The 25,403-nt window shown below is 41.3% G+C and overlaps 2 protein-coding genes across 5 annotated transcripts in view; both read right to left on the reverse strand.

The window, feature by feature from the left end:
* Positions 1 to 4,625, reverse strand: part of C9 (complement C9) — a 32,172-nt gene extending 27,547 nt beyond the window's left edge. Inside the window, exons 1-4 of the mRNA XM_033111261.1 lie at positions 4,483 to 4,625; positions 1,275 to 1,380; positions 745 to 889; positions 364 to 511 (exon numbers count right to left, since the gene is read on the reverse strand). Coding sequence (XP_032967152.1) covers positions 364 to 511; positions 745 to 889; positions 1,275 to 1,380; positions 4,483 to 4,559 — 476 coding nt within the window. The 5' untranslated portion in view covers positions 4,560 to 4,625. The remainder of the gene's footprint in view (positions 1 to 363; positions 512 to 744; positions 890 to 1,274; positions 1,381 to 4,482) is intronic.
* Positions 4,626 to 17,679: 13,054 nt separating this feature from the next.
* Positions 17,680 to 25,403, reverse strand: part of DAB2 (DAB adaptor protein 2) — a 48,816-nt gene continuing 41,092 nt past the window's right edge. The window contains exons 11-14 of one of the 4 annotated variants that reach the window (XM_033110523.1): positions 22,267 to 22,899; positions 21,608 to 21,717; positions 20,953 to 21,023; positions 17,680 to 19,450 (exon numbers count right to left, since the gene is read on the reverse strand). In XM_033110523.1, the coding sequence (XP_032966414.1) occupies positions 20,958 to 21,023; positions 21,608 to 21,717; positions 22,267 to 22,899 (809 nt within the window). In that variant the 3' untranslated portion in view covers positions 17,680 to 19,450; positions 20,953 to 20,957. The remainder of the gene's footprint in view (positions 19,451 to 20,952; positions 21,024 to 21,607; positions 21,718 to 22,266; positions 22,900 to 25,403) is intronic. The other 3 variants (XM_033110520.1, XM_033110522.1, XM_033110519.1) reach the window with 3 other exon arrangements.

The following is a 25,403-nucleotide window of genomic DNA, read 5'->3' on the forward strand; positions in this document are numbered from 1 at the left end:
ACATTTGAGTGGAATTACCAGAACAATTTCAAATGCTGACATGTCATTTCAACATTGCTGTGGTCTGGTCTTCCAGATGTTCATAAATGAGGCATTTCATCTTCTACTAGACTTGGAAGTAATCACCTAATATCTTGATAGTCTAGTCCATTCTATAGACACCTATTGAGGTTAAGCAGTTTGTCCAAATTATCTTGAAATACTTATTCAGCACTTACGTTCTTTCAAGCTCAAATGTAATTCAACCAGAATATGGACCCACACGCTACTCTTCCTACCAGGGCAAATCCTCTACCACGGCAGGAGAGATGGAGATCATTTTCACTCATCTTCCTCGAGAACATTCAAGTGGAATGTACTGACCCATTGCCTGCTGTGCGTGCCATCTCAGACTCTTCCACCACTTTTGTGTGACAAGGGGGACGGGGATCCTCTGCACAATCATCCTCATCAGAAAAGTCTCCGCAGTCATTATCGCCATTACACAGAAGTCGCCTCTTTATGCACCTGCCTGCAATCAAAATCAGGAAAGATACTGTTTGTCTAATGCCACATTTTCTCTCTCTTTCTGAAGTTATCTTATGCAATTTAATGCTGAAGGGGACACTTGACGTTTTTGTACAGGATCGTATATTGATGGCCCATTTGGGGTCGCCTTTCACACTTGGAAATATGAAGCATCTTTCTTTTCACCCATGAGTTCACACAGAAACCCACAATGAGCAGTAGGAGTGCAAGGATTACCTGTACCACATTTAAAATCATTGCCACAGTCATCCTCAGCATCTTCACAGACCTCCGTGGGCACACACTGTCGTCTGTCTCCCACAGCATCCAGGCACCTTTTCCCATTATATTGTCCAAAGACCTCAATTCTCCTTGAGCGAAACTGTACAAAACCACTTGGAAAGGTTAGAATGTCTAATGTCAAAAAGGGAGTATGATCTAAAATTGCACTCACACCATTGCAGCCCTCCAAGCTCACGAGTCAGTTGTTTTAAGATGGAAGCCATAAACACAGTCCCTGATGTTACTTAAAGTAACACTTCACATTGTAAGGTTGGCTGTCTCTTCTACAGATGATGGTTCCTCATGACACTCATTTAAAATACTGTGCAACATTCAGGTTTCTCAGCAAGATTAGCTATGTCCATTTAGATATTTATCTTTCCTTCTCAATTTGAAGCTCAGTAGGGGGCTCCCTGACTCATAGTCATTTCCCTGGGGATGTAGTTAATAATTTCTGTCAGCAGGAAATAGCATTGAATGCTTACCATTTGTTTCAGGCAAGGGTCACATGCCGACCACTGGCTCCAGGGGCTCATTCTGCAGTCTATGGGTGATAGACTGTCATCCCTCGGTTCTTCCTCTAGGGCATAACTGAGACAATAGAACATGCCAACTTATAATGACCATTCTATGTGCCTGGTTCCAAAAAGTCTTTACAAACCAGTTTTATTTATTTACTACTTTTCCCCTTTCCAAATTATACTACTTACCTTTTTACTAGCTCTCTCATTAACACTAGATCACATACTATTTTTTATTTTTAACTCATCTTTTTGTTTAATTCCTGTCCTGAATTGTAATTTAACTTTCAAAGTAACCACAATAATGATGGTGGGGAGGAAAATTAGCCAGATGCTCTGCTAGGTGTCTTACATCGATTAGCCTTATATTTCCAACTAGTTTATGGACTCACTGAAGCAACAAACCTTGTTTCACTTTATACCCCCAGACAGTCTGGCAAAGCCTGGAGTTGCCTAGTTCTAGTGCAAATTTCAGCCATTCCTGAAGCAAGTACATCATAAATCAGGCCTTCTCACTCCTGCATTCTGTATGTCCTAAATTGGAAGGCTTACCGCTTCACATTCCACTTTAAAACTCATTTCTCATCTTTCTGTATTTTAACATCATCCATTTTGGCACTTATAGCCTTCCTTTCCTCCCTTAGACCCACTGCTAAGGAGTGCTTTTCTGGCTTTGAACTTTTCTTTCTCTCTTGGTTCACCATTTGGATCTCTTCTGGTTGCAACACCAACTTGTGATACAGGTTAGCTAGCATGTCCCTAGATAGACAGGGAGGTCCCTGGTGGAATCAACAAAGACAGCCATATCCTAAAACTCCAGGTTTTGAAATCACTCCTTCGCTCCAGGACATAATGTAACAAGGCCTTGAGGTTAATCGTAAAATTCATTTTGGCCCGAGAAATGGAGCAGATCTGATAGATAAGAGTGGGTTACTTTGCTAATTCCTCCAGGATGGGCGAGCAGAACAAACCTGGTAGGGGAATTTCATTAGAAGGCGCCAGTTCCCTTCTTCAAACAGCTCCCCTTCCCCAAACATACAAAGGAAGGTATAAAAGTAAGAGCTTTTGCCTCAGTCAGGGGGCACCCCCCATTCGGGACCCCTCCCGCTTGGGAGCTGCAAACTCTTCTCCTGCCTCTTTCAAAACTTTTTGCCTCTCCCTGGTCCGTGTTTCCATTTCTTGGCTTCACGAGACACAATCCCGGCCCACACTCAGAAACTGCTAGCAGATCCAACGTCACCTACATCACTTGGATTATTATCTCATTCGAAGACAGAAAAAATAAAAAACCCAAAACAGAAGTCACGAAACAAGAAGCCTATGAACTTCCTGTCCCCGCTTCCTGAACTGGAACCTATCCTTTGTACAGTGCAGCCTCATACTCCAGAAAGATGGCGAGGTAACACATCCCTCCGCACAAGCTCTAGATCCCAGCTCCTCTTTGAGATCTTGATCAATTGAATATCTCCTCCATTTAAAATGCTTCCTCATTACCAGTTCCTTTCTATTTGTAACATAATGTGTTCAAGTCTTTGACGTGAAACATAAACAAGTAGATGACTAAACCAATGAAACACTTTTCCTAAACTCTACATTTCCTTTCAGCCACCCCCATCTCCTTCCACAGTGACACTTAAAGAAATTGCTATAAACATATTTATGTTTCTCTCCCCTCTAAAATAAAAAGTCTCATATCTAAGCTGGCAGGCCAACCAAAGGGGCTCTCTGGTCCTCCCCGAAACAGCTGAGTGTGACCAGGACCCAGGGGGTACAAACTTCAAAGCACTTGAAGCCTTCCCCACAGCCTCTCATGTTTGATCAGCGGGAGTCACAATCCTGGAATGTGGGTTGTTTCAATGATTTTTTTAAGTTAAGAAAGGGTCAGGGTAAGTACAGGAGGGCTAAAGCAACTCTCGGAAGCGGGTTTCCCAAATTCCCTTTGTTCCCCATGCCCAGTAAATGAAAATATTATCTGAATGGAACAGTGTTTCTTAGATAATGTGGGAAGAGGATGAGCAGGGATCAAGGAGAGCCTGCTGGAGCACTTGACCTCAGCCCGTGCTGTTCTGTGTAGTCCCTCTGTGAGCCCCTCCGGGAAGACGCAGCCCCGGGAGCACACCACGTGCTGAGGGGAGCCCAGGCACAAAGGCAGCCTCCACTGCATTTATCAGCAAAGGGCTGGCTGAGAGGCAGGCAAAGATGTGCTTGAGATGGACAGCAGAGTCCAAAACAGAATTTGGTTCAAGGAAGAGTCAAATGATCAAAGGGGAATTGAACGCAGGTCACAGTTATATCTGGGCAGAAGGACCATGTTTAGACAGAAATTTCCCCCCAGCTGTCCTGTCAAAGCCCCAAATATTTCAAAATGTCACCTGATCGGATCATGCTGTATCGGGTCACACAGGTCTGTGTGTTCTCCAGTAATTCTGGGTACAGTGTGGATGTTCAGAATTGTCTGGGTGATTTCTTTCCTGGATTGGCTTGGGTGAGTTTCGTGTTTCCAATTAGGATCAGAGCGAAAGGAGAGAAGGTGTCTTTGCTGGAAGCATGGCTACAAGGTCTGCACTACGGTTATTCTTCTTGAATGGAAGACATACCACCCTAAACCCAAAGACAAAATGTGTACCTCTGTGTGCAACTTGGGATGTGATGTCAAGGAGGAGAAGCAAAAATGATTAACCTTTGCCTGATGTGGGGACAAAAAGGTGATGTAATCAATAAAGTGTTAGACATTGAGGCCGAATGAGGAAAAGATTGATTTCCTTAATTTTAAACTCCTCAGACTTAGACACTGATAAACCCAGCTCTATTATACTCTAGTGAAAACCAGCTTCCTTTCATAATTCTAAGTACTTAAAGACTACCTCAGCCTTAATATTTGAATGTCTTGTTTAAAAGAAATCCCCGGAAACAGATTTCCTTAGAAAACTCTCAAAGACATACCCCTGGCCTTTCCTTACCCTTTTTGCCATTTAAATTTTGGGGCTATGTATTTCAATATGGGATAAATACACACACACACACACACACACACACACACACACACACACACAGACTCACACACACAGACTCACACACACATTTTTTTTTTAACCTGCTTTGCTGCTAAGAAGTAGACCTTGAAAAATCAAAGCCCACAGTGAAATTGTAGACAAATAGAAGAGCGACTCACCTGGGAGTGGTCCCAGCGGCCAGGACAATTATTTCTAACATGCATATTGCAAAGGTGAACCTCCTGCTGGCAGACATCTGCTCTAGCCAGGCAACTCCAAGTGGAACCGCCAGGCTGGTCTGGTGAGGCGTTTATTAGCAAATGGCCAGAGCACCGGAACAAATATTGGTTTTTTTTTTTTTTTTTTTATCAGGATTTTTGTTGAATTGCCTTTCCTGGGTACGAAGTCCAATCAAAGGAAAGACATTTCATAATTGTTGGCCTACTGTTTTCTCATACTCATAAGCATATTTGGACAGTGGGTCTGTGAATGCTAAATTGGCTATGATTAGCAGTAGTGCTGTGTTAAAACAAAAACAAAACAAACAAAAACCCTTGTGGTTCTCATCTTGGGAGACTCTGGGAGGGAGGATGAGGGGAGGGTATAATTTGGGGAGAAAAGTCTGTGGATGATTTCCATAGAGGCATAAGCTCAAAATGAATCAAAGGCCTGCACTCACAGGAAAGAGGGGCACGGACAGGGATATTCCAATGTGAAAACGGGCTGTGTGGATTATTTCCACATGAGTAAGGCAAAGTGCCAAATGGATTTATGACTTTGCTTTCTTTATAGGCATAGTGGATCATTTTGAACAATTCAGGTAAACTCTTAAGGCATTGACATTATCCTGTAGGAGGATGGTCTCCTTATCCTAGAAACACACCTGTCAATGATAGATTCTGAGATGGAACAATTTGCTCCAACCCATTATAAAGGATCCTGCCCCAGCCCCCATTCCCTTACACTTACACATTCTCCAGGACTTGTGGAAAGGGTTAAGATGTTTTGGAAGTACCTGAGAATGTGGACATCTTAGCTGCTCTTAAGACATTGGTTGCACAATAGAACGACTTGGGGACCTGTGAAAGAAACATCGATTCCTTCCCAACCCCACTTGATTCTAATAACTAATTTGGGATGGGATCTTGCATCAGTATTTTTTAAAGCTTCACAAGTCATTCAAACATGTGGTTGCCACTGAGATTCAGAATGACCACTTTGAGAAAAAAGACATGAGATATGATATATCATTGATTTTTTTCAATGTGCTGACATATGACTTAGAGAGACTTCATAAATACTAATTAATTATAAATAGGCAATTTTCAAACATTAGCACATAAAAGATCAATCAAATAGGGGTAGGGTTGGGGAGATAACAGGTATAGAGCTAGTTTTTCCAGTACTGCCTTACCTTTCCCAGTAATGGTCCTACCTACAGTAAAAGTTAGCTACTCTCACCACCCTTACTTGCCCTTTCTCCTATGTATGCAGAGAGCTTGGGTACATAATGGGATTAATTTCAAGGGATTCCTGAGCTTGCTGTGTGGACAATTTATGTGGTTGACATGTAGGCCATGCAGAATTGCCAAGTCAAAGATGATTCAAATATGTGACTACATCAATGAATAAATTATAACACTTGTAATTACATTGGTGAATAAATCTATGCCCAAAGGACATTACTTGGGAGTCTTAGTTAATGACAAGTGGGCTGTATCCAGCTACAGTACAAGTCTATCAAGTATAATGGAGCAATGCTGAAGACCTTTACATGGCCTCTCTGGACACTGCCAGGATACCTATTAGAAGGACATGAAAGCAAGCAGGGTAAGATGATGTTTCATGCTAATTAAACTTAATGGTAATTGATTGGATTTTGTGATAATTGATTTGATCATTAGGTGTGACTGGAGATTGAAAAATCACCTCTCTGCTTGGAGACTCACTGGAGGGGAGACAGGGGAGATGGAGGAGAGTGGGGATTTCTTAGCTGACTGAATTGCTCCACAGAAGTTACATTTATTTTCTCCCTGTAGTTCATGATGAGTATAATGCAGCAAAGTAATGGGATCAGAAAAATATAATAATAATATACCATTATAATAATTATATAAGAGTAATTATAAATAATATAATCTACTTTACTTTACATTTACTAAAGTAAATGTAAACATCTACTTTACTTTACATTTTCATAGTGCTTTTAACTCTTCTTTGTCCTTAACATCTATCACATATCTGACATGTTTTGAAATGAGGTTTATGTTCTAGTGTGTATCTAGAGGAAATGAAACAACATGATGCACTAGATTAAAGAAGTGAAAAATAACCTTTTTTATTTGCAAAACACTTAATGGTTTCCGAAGAATAGAATGCATAAATGTTTTGGTCCCACATCATCCACTCCAAGTTGCGAATAATTAGAATTTGAACTTGGGGTGTCTGGCTCTACATCTCAGGCTCTTTCCCCAGCATCATGAGTTCTGTTGTTATTATTATTATGTCATGTTAAACAACATGGAACTACAAAATTTCTCACTAAATCCTCTCAACTCCATAAAAGGTAAGCTTTTAGTCTGGACTTACAGATGACGCTCAGAGAAATATAGCCACGGCTACACATAAAGAAGTGACAGAAGTGGGATTTGTACAAACCATGTCTTTCAACTCTATTTCCAGGGTTTTCCACTATGCTGAGGGGTCTCAAAGTTTTCACCACTGAGGAGCCTTAAAAACATTTTCTTTTAAAATTTCTCCTTGGTTTTAACTTGTTTGGGAATTTTGTGGTACTAAATTTTATTTATTGTAGACTAATAGTACTTTTTCCCATTTTAAGGCAGAAACATGCACATGTGTACATTAGAATGTGTGACCATCTGGCAGAAACGCTCAGTTTTTACTGAGGTGATACAAATGTTTTGAGCATAATTTCCATTTAACTCTTTAAAAAAAAGTGATAGGAACAGTTTTATGAAAGTTTATTATTAGTAATTTCATGGACTTCCTTAGTGTCCAGGGATCTCAAGTTGGTTGAGATCTGTTGAGATCTGTCTGATTCCATATCTGATTCTAACTGTATCCCTAAAAATGCATGGGTCTTACAATGCTACAGTGAAATTGTAGTGCTTTTACTTACAACCCACACACTTGCCGGAGATAATTGGAATCAGAGGGAGAATTTAGAGATGACTGTCCATTGCAGGCCCCATGGTGTTAGGTCTGACTTCCTTACTGCTATGTCTCTAACAATGAGGCTTGTGCCTAGCACATATTAAGCTTCAGTAGATATTGTGAGTCACAGGCATTAATAGATGAACAAATGAATACAGATGAGGAAAATGATGTCTAACAAGGGAAAGTGACACTTCCAAAGTTACACAGTCAAGGGTAGGAGCAACATCAGATTCCAGCTCTCTTTACTGTTGGATCTGTGTCATTTTCATTATAGTACTTTAAGATGAGCGCTTTTATAACAAAAAGGGGAAGAAAGAATGTCTCTATCCAGTGGTTCTGGAGCTGTGTGTGAAGTTCAGTGGGGGTGAAGTAAGTCTGGCTATTCCTCTACAGCAGGGGTGTCCAAATTGCGGCCCACGGGCCCACTGCGGCTTGCAATCCATTGTTAATTGGCCCGCAGCAAATTCCAAAAATATATTTAGTTTACTTAAATAAACCAGGTGAGGCAGTACGTACTTCACCCCGAGTGAGTGGCCCGGCTGTTTGTGTATTTTACCGCATATGGTCCTTGGTGAAAAACGTTGAAAAAAGTTTGAATACCCCTGCTCTACAGTAGTGAGGATTCCTGTGGCTCAAATCTGTTTACAGTCACATGGAACTACTTAGGGCCCATTAAAGCACTTCATTTTAACAAAAGATCCAACACAATCCCTTTCTCTTTTGAGTTCACAAAGTCTGGCTATGTTACCTCCTACGCTTCTGTTTATCAATACTCTTGACTGCCTACATTCACTGAAGACAATGACACTTCCTTAAATCTCTCTTTCCACTCAAATGCCAGCTTTACTTTAGTTATTTCTATATTCTTATAAGTACCACCCCAACTCACTCTTTCTTAATTTCAGCAGTTCTATCCATATTTATTTTAATTTCATTCAGCCCTCTTCCCTACCCAGCTTCATACCCACACCCACAAAATGGCTTTACCTTTGAAAATATCAATATCCTACTGTCTGACCACAATTTCCAATTCTTTCAGCTGCCTCACTCTCATACTCACAGTACAGGTGTTTTTTGGCTTCATTGAGACACCCAGCTCTTTGATTTTTTCATTTCCCTTCAGATGAACACCTTCTTGCTGACCTCTCTTTCTTTTATATTATACTATATCTGACTTCCCTGCCCATTACTGAACTCTCACAAGGGCACCTTCCTCACACCTCTTCCACTCCTTGCACCGACATCTACGAACTCTTACCCTGGGGTCAGGTCTAACAATTCATTTTCCATTCGTCTAAGTCTAGTGGACTCACCTGTCTCTGTTTATCTTCTCACTGGCTTTTCGTCAGATTCTTTCCTCACTTCTCCAAGTGGCTCCTTCACCTCTTACTCCACCAGGAAACTCAGAAAAATCTTTGGTTTCCCATGGAGTCCTTTCATATCAACTTCCCTGCATCTCAATGAAATCTCAGAGGAAGAAGGAGCCTGCTTTTATTTAGGAAAATCTAATACTGTATGCTTAGACCTTGGCGTTCCAGGATTCTTTTGTATAGTTGTTCTTCCTCTTATATTCTCAATTTCTCCATTTTGATTGATTGGTTCTTTCTCATCAGCTGGTAAACATGCTCAAATATCTTTTATCTTTAAGGAATCCAATTTTTTGATTTCCTTTTATTGCTTATCTCTTTGTTAGCCAAATGTTTGCATCTGTATCAACTTTCTTACTTTACTGTATGGTTATACTTAACTTATTGCAGCCTGCCTTTTGACTCTATTACTCCACTGAAGATTTCCTTATTGCTAAATTTGGTGTACAATCTTGGTCCTTGTCTTTGTCTTATAGAGGAATTTGATCCTATTGGCCATTCTTATGCTTTGAAACTCACTAATCCTTTGAGTTTTGTGATACAGCATCTAATGTTCTTCTACTCTTTTTCACCAGCTCCTCTCCCTTGCCTATCATACAAATGCTGGTATTCCTCAGAGGTCTGTCCTCTGTCTTCTTCACTTTTCAATCTATAACTCTTTTTCTTAGCCATTCTTATGATTAAGCCTACCATTCAGACCCAGGCATCTTAAACGGTACTCCGTTTAAGTTCCTTTACCAGAATCTTCTGGGTTCTTCTATTGAAAGTATAGATATCTAGAAGTGATAATTTTCAAAAAACGCAAAGCTTATGGTATAACTTTTCAGCTTCCCAATCTTCAAGTACTTCGAAGAAATCTCTAGGTAGACTTTGATTTGTCCATGCTAAGTTGAACTAGCCACGTCTAAAATCAAACACATAATTCTTGCCCTGTTGCTGTCAAGGAAGCTCTTTCTATTATATATTCTTTATTTTTGTTAATGAGTCACCACCTGCTCTGTCTCTCTGGTTTCTATGCCTGGAAGTCATCTTTGCTTTTTATTTTATTACTATTTCGACAGTATACAAGTTCATAACGGTTACTTCATAGTTATTCCATAGTAACTGGATGATCAGTTGATTTCACTTGGTTGAGGTATACTTGGCTTCTGAAACTTGGGACTCTGACAAAAATAAACTAGTATTTGAGGAAAAAACTATACACAGATTTACCAGTTAACAACATGTAAACCTAACTAATAGGGGATGACGTTTTGCCCATCTTAAACTCTCTTTAATTTTCTCTTTTGAAATTATGTTTTCTTGATACTTTGCAAGTTCAAGGCTGAACCCTGAGGCTTATTGCCCTCAGGAAAGGAGATGATGGAATATAAAGCAATTGATCGCATGTGAATCTCAAAGCAGTGGGGACAACAAAGGTTATTATGCAGAGAACGTAAAAAGATTGCCTCTCAGACTCAGAGAAATTGTGAGAGAGAGAAGATGAATGTGGGAGAAGAAGGCTGAGAGATGTGTGTTCTGAGTAGCTCTTTCAGGCCAAATTCCAGAATGCGTGTAGCATGACACACAGGTTGAAGTCAAAGATAGATGTCTCTGTCCTTGCCATCTAGAACACTGGAAGAACAATTTTCAGACTTTCCCAGTATAGGGAAGCCAAATGAGAAAATGTGGTTGTACCATGTGATCGGGCAGAGAGGGAGGGACTGAATTTGGCTTCCTATGTTTCTTTGGCAATCATGTGCTTACAGAGGTTATCGAGAAGTTCCCTTCTGACCTGAGGAGAGAGAGGGAAGGTAGCCGACAGGCTTGCTGGGAGGTTTGCTACATCAAGGTCAACGTGGGCCTTATGCTGAGGGCAGGGATGGAAAGGCACTTACAGTCAGACCTCAGGAGTCCAGTGTTAACGAGGGCCGATGAGGGAGTCCAGCTAGCAGGGGAAAACACCAGGCCCTATAGGCCCCCAACTGCATGGAGGGAAATAAAGCCTACATTCTTCAGTCAAAAGCTTTAGCTACAGATTCCAACAAGGTAGTGACTGAGGTAGATGAGGTACATGCTGTAAAGACTGGAAGAACCAGAGTACAGCATAAGGACCTATCTGAGGATCTAAGCCCTTCTCAACAACTGCTTCCATACTTGCACCCTCATAATGCTAAATATTATTATGGAGAAGAGCAGGAAGAAGGAAAGAAATTTGGAACACTGGGCACATATCCCGAAGAGGTAGAATTACTTACAGAGGGAGAGATAATGACTGCAGTAATTGAGGTTATAGGACCTACACCAACACCAAATGTTGCACCCACACCCAGCAGAGTAGAGGCCTGTGAGGAAGATAAGATTGGAGAGAGAGAGAGAGAGAGAGAGAGAGAGAGAGAGAGAGAGAGAGAGAGAGAGAGAAAGAGAGAAAGGCAGGGGGAGGGAGGGGGAGAGAGGGAGTGAGCGAGGGAGGGAGGGAAGGAGGAAGTAAGGAAGGGACAAAGGGGTTTAAGAAGTACATTTCTGCTAATGTACCAGACATGTTCTGCTAATCCTTCTTCTCTAGGGATATGGCTGGTTAATAATTAGAGATAAGTTACGGGAACCTAATCCTGTTTCTGGTCCAGTATCATTTCCTTCATTCCCCATGCCCAGCCCCCAGCTTTTTACTGATTTGTGTTTTTTTCTGTCTTGGGATTTTGCACGTATAGTGGGTGGGCTGCCAGGTGTCTCTCTGTTCTGTGTTCACCTGTTTAGTTTTCAATCTCTATAGTTCAAAGGTTTGTGTTTGTCAAATAAAAAGATGAAGAAAGTGGGGGTTCCAGTCAAGACGAAACAGTAGGTAAATACTGTGCTTACCTTCTCTTCTGACCACATCAAAATTACAATTAAACTATAGAATAGCCATCATTGAGAATTACCTAAAATCTTGTTGAACCAAAGCCCTACAACTAAGAACTTGTAGAAGCCACCTCGAGACTGGTAGGAGGGGCAGAGATGTGGAAAGGGCTGGTCCCACACTTGCATGTGACCATTAAAAATTGGGAGGGATATCACGGATGTGGAGGTCACCCCCACCCCTCCACCCCCGGCAGAGTGAGCCTTCTCAGCCCCACCCCAGCCCAGGGTTCCAGTCTTGGAACCCATAGTTTTGTTTGAAGTTAGAAAATGTAGGAGAAGGAGAGGTGGGAGGGGGTCCATGGTGCCTACAGAAAAAGCTCATAAATAACTTTGATTAACTGTCTCCAGCCACGTATCTGTTTTTACACCAGATGACAAGAGGTAGTCTGGAGCAAGATAAGCATCTAAGTCACCAGACCTCCACCCAGTTTAGGAGGTCACACCCTCCTATGGAAGAGCATGTACCACTTTTCCCCTGCCAAATCAATATGTAACTCCCTCACCCTACCCAGCAAACTATTATATAAGTCCTTGGGACAAGGATTCTAGAGCCCTCTCTCTTGCCGCCTCCCACCTCGGCTAGGGCCCTTACCTTCCCTGAGAAAGTATTACTAATAAACCCTGCATGCATACTAATTAGCTTGCTGACTTTTGATTCTTCACTGCGTCGGCAAGAAGAACCGATACTTCTATAACAGTTTCTGGTTGTGAAAACCAGCGGAGATTGTGACTGAGTGAGATGGAAGGTGGCTGCTCTCCCAGTTGCTCTCTTTAAGGGCCCACATACAGACGTACTCACCATTAGGATCACTGGCTCTGAGCTCCAGCAGTGGGGCAGCAGCTGGAGAGGGGGCAGGAACATACGGTGGGGAACTGAGTTGTCGGCTTTAGGATGGGAGCTGGAGGGGCAGCTTTCTCCTGGACAGAGGAGCTGGTGGAAGCCATTGTTTCTTTGTTGAGCCCTCCCCCTTCCCTGTGTGCAGACACAGGTGGTCGCAACATCTGAGTCTCCATTAAGCTGGCTAACGACATTCATTTGCCACACCCGGGTGATTCGAGACCCCGCCCTCCCCAACTTTCAGGCACACCTAAGCCACTTCCAGTGGCTTTTTTGTACAAGCTGCCTGCCTTGGCTCATGCTGCAGACTTTCCTAGGTTCTCTCAAAGGTTTGCAGAACCCAGACAAGCAGCATGTGGCTTGAGCATGTCCTGTACCTCCAGCTGAGCAGCCCTAAGCCTGGCACTAGTGGCAGCTGGCCTTGGTTCACAACTTGGCCTCTTGAGGGACTTCCAAGCTCAGCACGGGTGACTTCTCTGGGCTGTCACTTAGTCATAGACATAATATACTTACCTTTTTCTTTGACTTACTGAAGTCCCACATATCATGGGTCCACCTGAATTCCCTGATCATGGGGCAACATAAACACTATGTGCAAATGGGGTGGCATGGAAAGAGGGACACCATGCATGTTTCCTCTGCTGGTGTGTATGCCTCATTTTCCCATCAGACTTTGCTTTCAAAACAGAAGTTCAACACATAAAATTAAGAATTTCGAGATGGCAACAATAGAGCATTAAACCAAGAATGGGGGTCTGTCTGAGTGCTGAGCCCTGTGCATTGTGCAGCTTTCACACCCGTGAAGACAGCCCTGGCCAGAGGGCCTTGGAAATGGGTGAGGGGTTAGTCAGTGTGACTCCCACATGCCCAGGTGCTAGTTTCACCCAAAGTTGGTCAGCTATCAAATGCAGATCACAGCAGTCTTTGACTCCATAGCACTCTCAGGGCAGAAGAGAAGCCCAGATATGGAGAGCACAGACAGCAAAGCCCATGGTGAGGTACCGTGACTAGAAAGTGGAAACTAAAGAGCACAGAGGACTGGTTGCTGGGTGGTTGTATCATGAGGATTACTGGAGACAACATAAATCAGATGGAGGCAGGGAACTAAAAGCCACTGAATAGTAGGCTTTAATGTTGACAAAACCTCATTTGAACTCAAAGGGATGTGCCATTTCAGGAAGGATATTGAAAGGAGGACTGTAAAAGCTTGAGATCTTGTTCCCTAAGGTGCTTTGTAATTCTCCACTCTACTTCATGGCAAGCACAACACTGCCAGAGTTGAAAAACAATAGTGGATTCAGGGATGGTTCACAGAAGTCATTGAATAATAACAACAAACACCTACCCAGCATTTACCACCTACAAATATTATCCTGAGTATGTTACAATAAACAATTTAATTTTCATATCAACTCTATGAGGTGGGCTGTGACTACCACCACCATTTTATAGAAGAGCACACTGAGGCACAAAAAACGTAAGAATCACCCAAAGTCACATAGCTACTAAGTGGCTAAAGCAAAATCCCAACCCAGGCTCTAGTGTCCTTGCACTTAACCTCAAATTAACCACTTATCCACTCCATTGCCTCCAAAAACTGGCACCATGTCCATTATGGTGATATATCCTCCATTCATCAAGTTTTTACTCTCTTCAAGCACTTTTCTTACATTTTCTGTAATCAATATGCTTGTCACAAAAATGAATGAAAAACATGTTTTCATTCATTTTTAATTAGGCAAGTTAACTCCCCTTTAACCTTTCCAGATCTCATTTTCAGGATGGATTAAGTATCCCTTTGAAGTCTGAATTTTCCTAGTTGTTATAAATGCGATACACCAATGTAACCTCACAGTTAGTCCACCCTAATTCAGGTTTTGCCCGTTAGTATGTTTTAGTGTTTTTAATCAAGCCTCAGAATGCTCACAATGAAAGATCGGTTGTGAGTAATATTCTCCCAGTTTCTTCCACATTATAAACAGCAAACCATCCGACATTTGCTTATAGTCAGGTTAGATGTATGTTCTACAGTCAATAAGAAAGGCTGTCCATACAACTCCATTTTGTAACAGGAATATTGTTCTATAGTTTCATCAAAATCTGACATCCAATGGTATGATGCTCTTAATGAACTTGATCAAAACTATGTATTGATGATGCACAGTTTATTTTACCCAGGGTTTTTAACTTTTCTCCTCCTCAGTTCTTCAGGGTTTAAAAAACTGATCAGTGGTGGTGGCTTTCTTCATCTTTTGTTTTTTTAATAGTTTTTATTAAAATATAGCTAACGTTCAATATTACATACGTTTCAGGTGTACATCATAGTTATTCAACAGTACCCACCTAGCATTATACAGAGTTATTACCACCTATTGATTATACCCAAGAAGTTACAAAAGGTGGAGTGAAAAGCTAAGAAAGAGTGTGTCCTTGAGGGCCTTGTTGGGCTGGTGAGCCAACACCAACAGCCATGAATCTAGGTTTATTTTATGTGAGAAAAATACCCTCCTACTGATTTTAGTCACCATGAGCCTTTCCATTATGATAGTTCACATGTTACTAATGGACGTGTGGGCTATGAATCGCCAGCCTGTGCCCAGGGTCCTTCATCCAAAGAAAACAACTCCTCCTGCCTCTAGTCCCATCATTTCCACCATCAAGGCTCTAAACCAGGCTCTCAGTGAGGGAGGCAGGGAGGCAAATGGCATACCAACCCTTCCATTCTCCTCCTCCTCCCTCTTCGTTAGCTCCTATATTCCAACACTCTTCTCAGTGTCCCCAAACAGAAGGTTCTGTGAAGATCAATCGGTATAAGTAGGAACTGGGTGGAGGCAGCTTCAGACACAGCCCAGAAACATCCGCAACTCAGCCTCAGCCCTGCCAGGTCACCATGTAACTTAGAGAATGGCAATACTTCCCCTTTCTGACAATTAAGGTAAGGTCATAGTGACTGAAATGATAGATGAAATGAAAAGAAGATTGACAGAAAACTTCATGACTAACATCATGATAAAAACATGTCATGAAAACTTTCAGTCAGGGTGTGTTTTTTTTTTCTCCTCCTCAACAACCGCTTCATCTTTCAGCTCCACAGAAACCTGGTTTCTTTGCCAGGTTTGTCCTATAATGTCCTCTCCCTGGAGACAGGCACTCATGTGATTTCGGCACACTGTAGAGGTTTAGTAATTAAGCATACGATTCCTTAGAGGCAAGGGCAAATGAGCAGCTCAGTGCCTCACTGGGTGAGATGACACACGGCTGGCCCTTGTCTATCAGCATTGCTGTAATTAGGACATGTTAACAGGGCTGCTTCTGGTACACAGACTTGTGTGTGTCCATGTTTGGCATACCAACTTAGGACATGAGTCTTAGCTATTTTTACTAGAAAGGAGTTAGTTAAAACATTTCCCAGCAGGAATTAGGCATTTTATTATTTAGCAATCCTCTTCAATGATAGCTTAAATATTTGCCAGGGACTTTTGGGGAGCTGCTATCTTTCAGTATTGAGAACCTGTTCCGGGAATATGGGTCAGCGTCCTCACATCAGCTCATTGCAGGGTCAAACTCCTGAGTTAGCTATGTCCTCCGTGCTTTTCCCTCCCTGCTTTCAGCACAGGAAAGACGCCGAATTGTGCTGTGTTTGGCTCTCCCTAGACACCACAGATAACACTTTGATGAAGGAGTTTGAAATCACTGACTGAAAAGATCTCCCTAGTACAATGGACAGTTTTACAATGAAATACCATGGAAACCATTCACTCAAGAATTGGAGCAGATTGCAGCCATTTTAAAGCACGACTGCCATTCTCGGAGAAGATGGAACAGAAAACGTTCTCACCTCACAGGGTTACAGTATCAATAGAATGAAGTTACGTTGTGTAAATGGTAAAGCACTTTCCAAATGCAAAATTATCTTGAGAAAATCAATACTTTCTCTCTTTGTAATTGCCTTTATATGAGAAATTTGGGGGGCATGCTGGCTGTTAAGGTTCAGCTTTTAGTTTAGATCTGATACCTAAATGAAACCCTCTTCCATGTAGAGTAGGGTTATCATAAAAGCTGAACTTCTGGCATACAGGTGTGTGTAGCACCTGTTAGTCAAGAGACGATGAACAAGAGGTCTGTTTCCACTTTGCTGGGACTCTTCAGGAAGCATTTTCCTCTGCTTGGTCAACAGTAGTTCCTACTGCGCTGAAGTGATGTCCTCCCCTGGTACACATGGGCAAGGGTTAACCTCTGGCAAGATCTTACAGATTAGCCACATGGAAACAGCACATAGACTCAGTGGGTTAGACACAATGCAGAGCTTCTGGATAAGCTAGATAATTTGTGCAACATGTTCTTAGCAGCAGCCTTCTCCATCTGTGGCTTTCTGGAAGCTGCTTTTGCGTGGAGTCTGTTTCGCTATATTCTACTCATTGTTGTCAGAAAGAAACTAAATGTTTCAGTTAAAGGGAAAAGTAAGGCAGTGATACTGAACATCCCATAATAGTAAATGACATTCCCCACACCTCAAGTTTGTGTTATTCCTAGAGAAGTCAAGTTTAACACCAAGACTTCCATACCCAAACAAGGCCGACCTTGGGGTCATCTTCTTTACAGATCTTGGTCTTCTTGAAAAGAATGAGAGCCTTTTATACGAGGGAAGAGTGTTTAAGGATAGCATAGTGCTAAAGATGTCCGATCACCGGCCTGCCAACCTCATACAGAAGCTTTCCTGAATGTCTTGCACCAGCCTGTACCAGTCCACAGTTGTGTCTTAGTGAGGTCAAACAAGAACAAGAGGAGGCAAAGGGTAAAAGGTGTGAGTCAAGAGTTCACTATTGAGTGTTTTTTGTACTTGACGTCAGTGGAGGTTATTCTGGTACAGGTCTTATCCACTGGACTCCCATTAGACTCCCAGGAAGGGAGGACACGTAGGTCTGAGAGAAGAGAGTAAGGCATTGAAAGATGTCAGACAATAATTTACTCGTGCTACTATTTCATCTTTGTGACTATCCAGAGCGTATGATAACTAACATTTACTCCCCTTAGACAGGTATATTTTATACTTTGACCCTAATACATCCACAAAAAGCAGGGGTCCAATATTAGAATAAACTGATGGTTACACATGAGATTCTGCCATTCCAGTTTATTGAAATGAGTAAATTTATAGCTTTATTTGCATACAGAAAAGTGCACAAGAAAACAAGTATGTATAAAACAATTGTGTGGTTGATCATCACTTTCAAAAATGTTTCTAGTTTCAAAAGTTCAACTACCTAGAAATAATTGCCTCCAGTTTAGCACATTTAGGTATTTGGACATATAAAATAGAAATTCAAGTCTGTGCTTATAATGACTGAGTAGGAAGCCAGATGGAAAATTATGCCAAACATGATCAGCTATTACCATTAAATATAAAACCACAGGACTTTAGCTTGGACTACTTGGGGCTAATCAATAGAGGTTCATGAGGCCACCATCTTATTTAGATCCTGAGCAGTCATCTTCATCCTCTACCTAAAGGTTACATTATATGTGGTTGATTAACACCCACAAGAACCTGAGCATTAGGGGGGTCAAGAGACAACATTGAAAACCCAACATAAACAAACAAAACTCATTTTGGCAAGAACAAATCCTTCAGAACTGTGCTAACAATAGGACTAAAAATAAACTGGGAAAGTTTCCAAGGTTATGAGGAAAAAAGTCATTGCAGACATTAGATTTTCAATGGTAAGAGCAAATAATTGTTCTACAGTTTTTTTTTTTTCCGTTTTTCTTTCTTATTTATCTTCCTACTAACTATGAGATTGTGGCTTCAAGAAAGTTTTCCAGTTACTTGATAAAGGTCTAGCATGACCCCAAATAAGCACCTAATGTGTTTGGCACAATCACATTTAACTTTGTAATGTGTTGCTCTTCAGAATACAGTCTGAGTTGAGTTCACTGCTGAGTTGAATTCAGTTTTTCTTCAACATTAACTGCTCTTCTGGAACTTCGGGAGGATGGCCCCCTATTCCACAGAAAGGATAAAGGTTGTGCCCATTTACAATTCTGGTTACTGGGATTAATGATTACTGAAAAGATGACAGGGTTCAGATCTGTGAATCATTAGATATTTTGCCCCATAAAACTTTGTTCCTTGTAAAAGGGAGGTGATATATGAACCTGGGAGTAAAACTGACTGAAAAGACAATCAGAGGGAAAAGGAGAGGAAAGACAAATAATGCTTTTCCCTCATTTGCACTGACTAGCAGGAGATTGGAAAAAGGACAATCTCACTCTTGAGAGAAATACGATCTTCAGAAAGAAGAGAAGTTATATCTTTAAAAAGGTTCTTAGGAGTGTCAGATTCCAAAATGCCTAAGGAGAAGTTGGACTCACTTCAATTTTACTTTAAAAATTCTCTGTAAGTGATGGTCTAAAGCAAGATTTAAGAAGGTGCCTTGTTCTACTACAATTTTTGGATTTTCTGCTCTAAAATAGAACCCCCAAACAACTTTGAACAGTAAGGACTTTGAAATTTATTCAAAACAGTATGATCTAAGGGGTTGTGGTGGCTGTGTCTTCCAAACAGACGGTATATGGTAGAATGTTCTAGAAGGTTCTAGGAACACAACAGGCAAGGGTTCAAGTAGGGAAACTACTTCATTTACATTTAAGCTAGAGAGTTTAGGTTCTTAATTTATTTAAAGCCGTAGATTCAGTTTAGCTTTAACCTAAACATAAATTGAAAGGCATTTTACAGGTGGGAAAGGCAACAAGAGATAAGGCAACAGATAATATGTCAAAGCTGGAACAAGGGCAGAGATCAGGACTTGTCTGGCTATTAGCTTTGTCCTTGACTACTAAGGGCCAACCTTTTTTGTTCCTCTGGATAGTCCGTATGCCAAGTACCTAGATAAGCACGGAGAAGAAAAAAATCCGTGGTTAGAAATTTTCAGTTGAATATCAATGTATTAAATATCAAGTCATCATTGAAATGTCAGTAATAGTATCTCCTTAGGCTGATGCAAGAGCATTAAATAAGAGAATAAGTGTAGAACCTGTGATAAAGTGATTAACACAAGTGATCAATAATTTAGGCTATTTTCTATCACAATAGTTCTCTTCACAGTCTGTAAGTTTAGCAGGTTGATCAAAGTTATACTTCCTTCATGACCTAGAGAAGAAAAGGCCTCTAAAGAGAGCTCTGGTCAGTTCAATTTAGTGCAAACAATCCTCCCAGGCTCCTAGTGTAGTTTATTGCTTTCTATTTGTTCAATGCTTCCCCTGGAGAGGAGGGTGAGAATGAGTCTCTGCTAAGACGTCTAGCCCTTCAATATATTACACTGCTTTATTAGCATTAGAAATCACCTGGATGCTTGTTAAAAATCAAGCTTTTTTCCTCAGTACTGGAAGGGGTATTTCAGGGCTAGGGTTCAGTTCTCTGAAGCAGATTTTATGGAAAAGCACTTTAAGAAACACTGTAACTGTAGAAATGGACTGAGAAGGAAGGGTCCAAATTAAAAATAAACTCAATGTTATCGCTGATGTCAGATTGAAGATATGTATCTACTTAAAACAATTAAATACTGGATGGATGAAGGCATAGGCTAGTAGTCCACTTGAATGGGGCAAGACTGAAATAATGGATTTGGGTTCTTTTCACTCTTTCTCTTGTTCTCCCCTACCAGCTATGCCCTACCTCTTCTAAAATGCAGACTAACCTCAATCTTTTAAGATCACACAAAGTTGCCTGCATTCACTGTTGAGAAAGAAAGGGTCACTCTGAGCCTGCCCGGTCTCAATCTCAAGGGGTTACAGCTAGTAACTTACCTAGGACAAAATCCCCTTGTGAGAAGAATCAACCTGTGGACCCATCTGCACTTACACTGCCTTTGACAGAGATATTGGCAGCTGTCATCACTTTTGATTTAATACCATCAGACTATTTCACACTAACTTTGAAGGCCCTCCCAAAGAAATAAACACTGATTTGGGAGGCAGGAGCATTGCGATCATCATGTGTTTAGCTAAACTGTTTGGTGGCTTCAGGTTTTCCGATAGGAAAACAAATAATTGCTAGGATGCTTTGCACTCACTTAAATATGAAGGTGAAAAAAAGTAGAAAGCTGTTATGTGCTATATTGTGTTTTCCATACAGAACTGAAATATTAAAAACATGGGATATGATATAAATCCATATATCTATGCATAATTTCTGTTTTTGATATGTATAAGAATTCTATTCTTAAATGCTCAGCCTAGTCATCAAATTGCTAAGTATAGATTTTCATGTCTACTACTTCTAAATTACAAAGTTTAACCTCTTCCCAATTCTAAAATTAAAATTTTACCCTCACCCCCTGTGCCACCCTTTCTCGTCAAACCTAAGCTTAATAGGATCTGCTACTTACAGAAGTTAGGCAAAAGGACTTCCAAAAGGATCTCTATATACATCGGGGGGTGCAGGTTGAGGAGAAGCCATCTATGGAGATAAAACCAACCAGTCCATAAGTATAATTACAGTTATAGGAAAAAACCTCTAATTAAGACTTCTCAGATTCCTTTAAAAATCACTTACGTCATAGACAGGTCTACAATGATTTGTGTTCGCCTGCTTGCAACTATTGATGTATACTTATTATTTACATCAAAACCAAAGTCCAGGTAAATTACGTTTGCCTCCCCAAAATAGGAAGTATTATTCATATGAGCTGCTAAAGAAGTACGGGTGGGAAATCAGGAACTTAAATCTTTGAACGTTTTTTTAAGATGGTATTTCAGCTTAATTTTCTCTCCAAATGCTATCATGAGCCAGGTTAAATGAGATACAAAGGACTTATTCTATATGATATTCATTTCTCAAGTTCAGGGTAGTAATCTCTGCAAAAATAATCTTTCCTCAGTTTGAGTTAATGTTCTCGCTGTGATGGTTCTCAGTAATAAATCTCATTCAGGCGTCCTTTAGTGTCAAAGAATTTTCATACATACAAGCAAGGGTAATTCAGGAGGTGGTATCTCTATGTGGCATATACTTTGGAGCAACAGCTTTCAGCAGTTGATACTTACAGAGGCTTGTGATGAGCTGAAAGAATTTTTAGAGAAAGGATTCTCAAATGCATTGTCAGAAGATTTGGTAACTGGTAGGGCACCTTGTCTGGGAGCTGGCTTTGGTGGTTCTAGAAGGTGAAAAACCCGAGTAATCAGTAGACAAGCTTTCCCCAAATATAGGCAGAAGTCCCCAGTCAGGCTTATCTTAGACTATAAGTTCCATACTTTTGAAATTTATATCAGTGGAATAAAAGTCACCACTGAATACTAGGATTCCCAATTATTACAGGCAAATTCATCCCTTCTCAGAAGAAGAAGCCATGTATATTTACCTAAAGTGGAAGAGATTCAGAATTCCCTTACTCCAGGCCATGGAGTGTGGTTGAGCCTTGACTACATGGCCCTCCAGGGGCCATGACCCATTAAATTTCAACAGCTCTTGGCAGCCCTTTTAAGAACTGTCACAAGAGGGCAGCATTGGCCAGCCCGTAGAAACAGCTAAGAAATAGCTCCTAAAGGTAAATGGTTTGTATGGTTTGTTTCCATAACCACTGATTACCAAAAAAAAAAAAAAGAAAGCAAGAGTAAGGCTATTGGTGGGTGGGACAGGGTTCTTCTGAGGGACTCTGTAGTGGAAATACTTGTTGGTGTAGTAGACAGAGAAGGGGGTAGCTTACCATTGATCTTTTTCAATAGCTGATTAGCATCAAAGTCATCATGGTCTGCATTCTCTTGAGGAATACCAACTTTGTTGTTGAAATAACTGGAGAAGGCACTTGAAGTCCCAGAGGAAGTCTGGTCTCCTTTCCTTGCGGGCACAACAGGTGGCTGCCGCAGTTGTAAGTCCTTAAACATTTCTTTCACTTCCTTGACTTCTTTATCCCCAAGTGGGTCCAAGGCAACGAAGGCATCGGTGGAGATGTCCTTTGGAGGGCCAGTTCTGGGAGGTGGTTGAGGAGGAGTGACCAGGAGAGAGGAGAGCATAGAAGGGGGCTGGGCAGACACAGCAGGAGCTGGAAAAATATTGCTCTGAAAAGGATTCCCTAAAGGGCTTGTTGATGACCAAGAATTGGGTGACACAGAGGCTGAGGGGCCCCAAACAACAGGGGCTGGAGGGGAAGTTGAGGCTGCAAAGGATGAAGGCTGGTTCCAACCTGGAACAGCTGGGCTTGTGGTGAAAACGATTGGTTGACTGAATGCTGAAGGCTGGCCACCCAGCATGGCTCCTGGGACCATTGAAGTGGACTGATTGAACACTAAAGATGTTGGGTTCCATGGTCCTGCCTGAGGGGGTGTAATTGGTACACCACCTGAAGGAAGCGGGAGAAAGGACTGTCAGGAGACAAGCTTGAAGAGGATGCTTGATTTCAAATGCAGATTACGTTTTGAAGCCCTTTCTCTCCCAGCTTTTCCTCATTAGAAAGGTAATACAGTCCATAAGTACCTACTCATGAAAAAATGCGCCATTATCCTACATACACTGACGTATTTCAGATAGCTAGAACAGAGCCTTCACGACCACGACTTATTTGTTGAGTGAATACATTCATATATACAAACCACGCTGATTATTAAGTCGTTAATTAAGATAATCCATGGGGTCCCCTGCTTCATTGATTCAAGCTTTTCATTTGGCAGCTGGCTCCTGTCTGGATCTTATGGAAACCAGCTATCACGCATGTGCCTTAGGCCTCAACATGCTTGTATCCTGAAGAAACCATTTCAAAGTTCCCTTCCTTTCAAATGCTGCCAAGGCTGTCACAGCGATATAAAAGGACGAAAAAATTTGGTGGATGCCAAGATAGTTTTAGAATTTTATATGTAAAAATGGAGGAAAGATTGGTTCTCCTGGAAGAGCTGTTTCAAATAAAAGTGCTTCCTGCCATGTGTCACTCACTAAACTTTGCCAGAAGTTAGAACAGAGTCTTCAAAAGAGGAAGGGAGAGAAAGAAGACACCGTGAGGCAAACAAAACAAAACAACAAAACAAAAAACCTTCCCAGGTAACTAACGGCTTGTGTCTGGGTATCTGATCTCTGCGGGGGAATGGCTCGTCTCCTGCTTCCTTTCATAGTTGATTAGGAATTAGTGAGACCACTAAAATCCAGGTTTCTCCAATGTTTGCGCCCCTCTTCTTGAGACGCTTATTCTCTACATCTTGTTCTAATACGTGGGGCACTTTCTCTCCTGCCTCTTCCCAAGTGTATTAATGGCCCAGTTAAACTGTCATCACTAACAAAAAACCAAAATTCAACCTCATACCTATTCAGGAATGATTTCTGCTCTCAAAACCTACCTGCTTTGAGCTTTGAAGCAGAGCAGTCTTTCATTATGAACATTTTTTTACCCAACTAAGGCCTTCAAACTTGGGATGTTTTTGTTTCTACAGTGAGAAATATTTTGAAAATGGTATTCAGGGGCTGGTGTAGCAAGATACTCTATCTTGAATTTTCTTAATATTGAAGATGGGTATTTCCTGATTCAACTCTATCATTATGAATGCTGCCCATTTGGCCGTGGACGCATATGGTGTGTTCACGAAGAGCAGTAGGTTCCAGAAAAGGTCACCTTACTAAATTAGCATGCTTAATTTTGAGTTGAGGGAACTGGGTACAAGAATATGAATTACTGAAATTGGGGAAGTCAGTGTGACAGTAGACAGTAAAACACAGACGTCCGGGCTCTGAACCCTGCAACTTCTCCTTCCGTTCTGCCTCCTTGGTATCAAGGGGCAGGACTATTTTTTTAAAATGGAATATTAATTCAAATGTTTATTTTACAGATTCAGAGATTAGACTTCATTTACACTAAAGCATATACATATTCCTTTCACAATGAATCGAAGGGAAGTTCTCTTAGGTTCCACAACATAGGCTTCTAAAAGGGAGTTGAGTTTGAATGAAGTAATTTCTAGCATTTTAACACAAATTTATTTAAATTTTATTATCCGAATCCAGAGTAACTCACTCATAATTGACACCAAATTGGATGTGCCAATTGAGTATAATTTTATCATCTTTCACATTCAACGACTTGCCTTCCCTCAGGAAAATGTGTGGCTTTAGTCAGAGATGGTGTTAGTGGGAGGGGTAGTACAAGAAAAACATATTTGCCAGGAATTAAAGGCTTCGCTAGTACAAACTTATGGCAGCCTTCATTCCCATCTACCAGGTTCCATGCATTGTGTTTCCAAGATAGTTAAGGCCCCGATGGAGAGAGTAGAGGCATGAGGTAAGGAAAAAGTGTGTGGGTAAAAAAGTTAATTTCATTACCTTCTGATGCTAGATTAAAACACAGGGTAGCTAGTCAAAGCCGAAGGCTCAGCTTCCTACAATACCCTCTCCCCACCCCCAGTTCTCCAGAGGAGACAGTTCCCCAGCTGGGTCCAGCGGAAGCCAGACCTACAACCTTCCAGGGTTTGGCTGAGGATCCTTGCTAGTATAGACAGGGGCTATACTGTAGAGCTCAGTTTGAGTCCCATGTCCAAACTTGGAAGAATCATCAGTATTCTGCAGTTGTATACCCCAAGGCCTCAACAGGGGCACCTAGCCAAAAGCTTCACTTCGTCTGAATAAATTAACAATTATAGGGTCCAGCTGTATTTTCAGGCTGACTTGTTAAATATTGGCTGTAAAAATTCTTCAGGGCGTGATATTAGACTGCAAGCTCTGTGATGTGATCTAGTTGCAGGCACTGCCTGCAAGCTCTGTACCCTTCTGTAAGGAAAAGCACCAACCAGCTCCACTTGGGGGTGCAGGAAAGGAGCCATGCAGAAAGGAAGAGGCTCCCAAGAGACATGAAGTGCTCAGGGAGAG

This window comes from Rhinolophus ferrumequinum, chromosome 7 (assembly GCF_004115265.2).
Source record: "Rhinolophus ferrumequinum isolate MPI-CBG mRhiFer1 chromosome 7, mRhiFer1_v1.p, whole genome shotgun sequence".
Taxonomy (NCBI): domain Eukaryota; kingdom Metazoa; phylum Chordata; class Mammalia; order Chiroptera; family Rhinolophidae; genus Rhinolophus; species Rhinolophus ferrumequinum.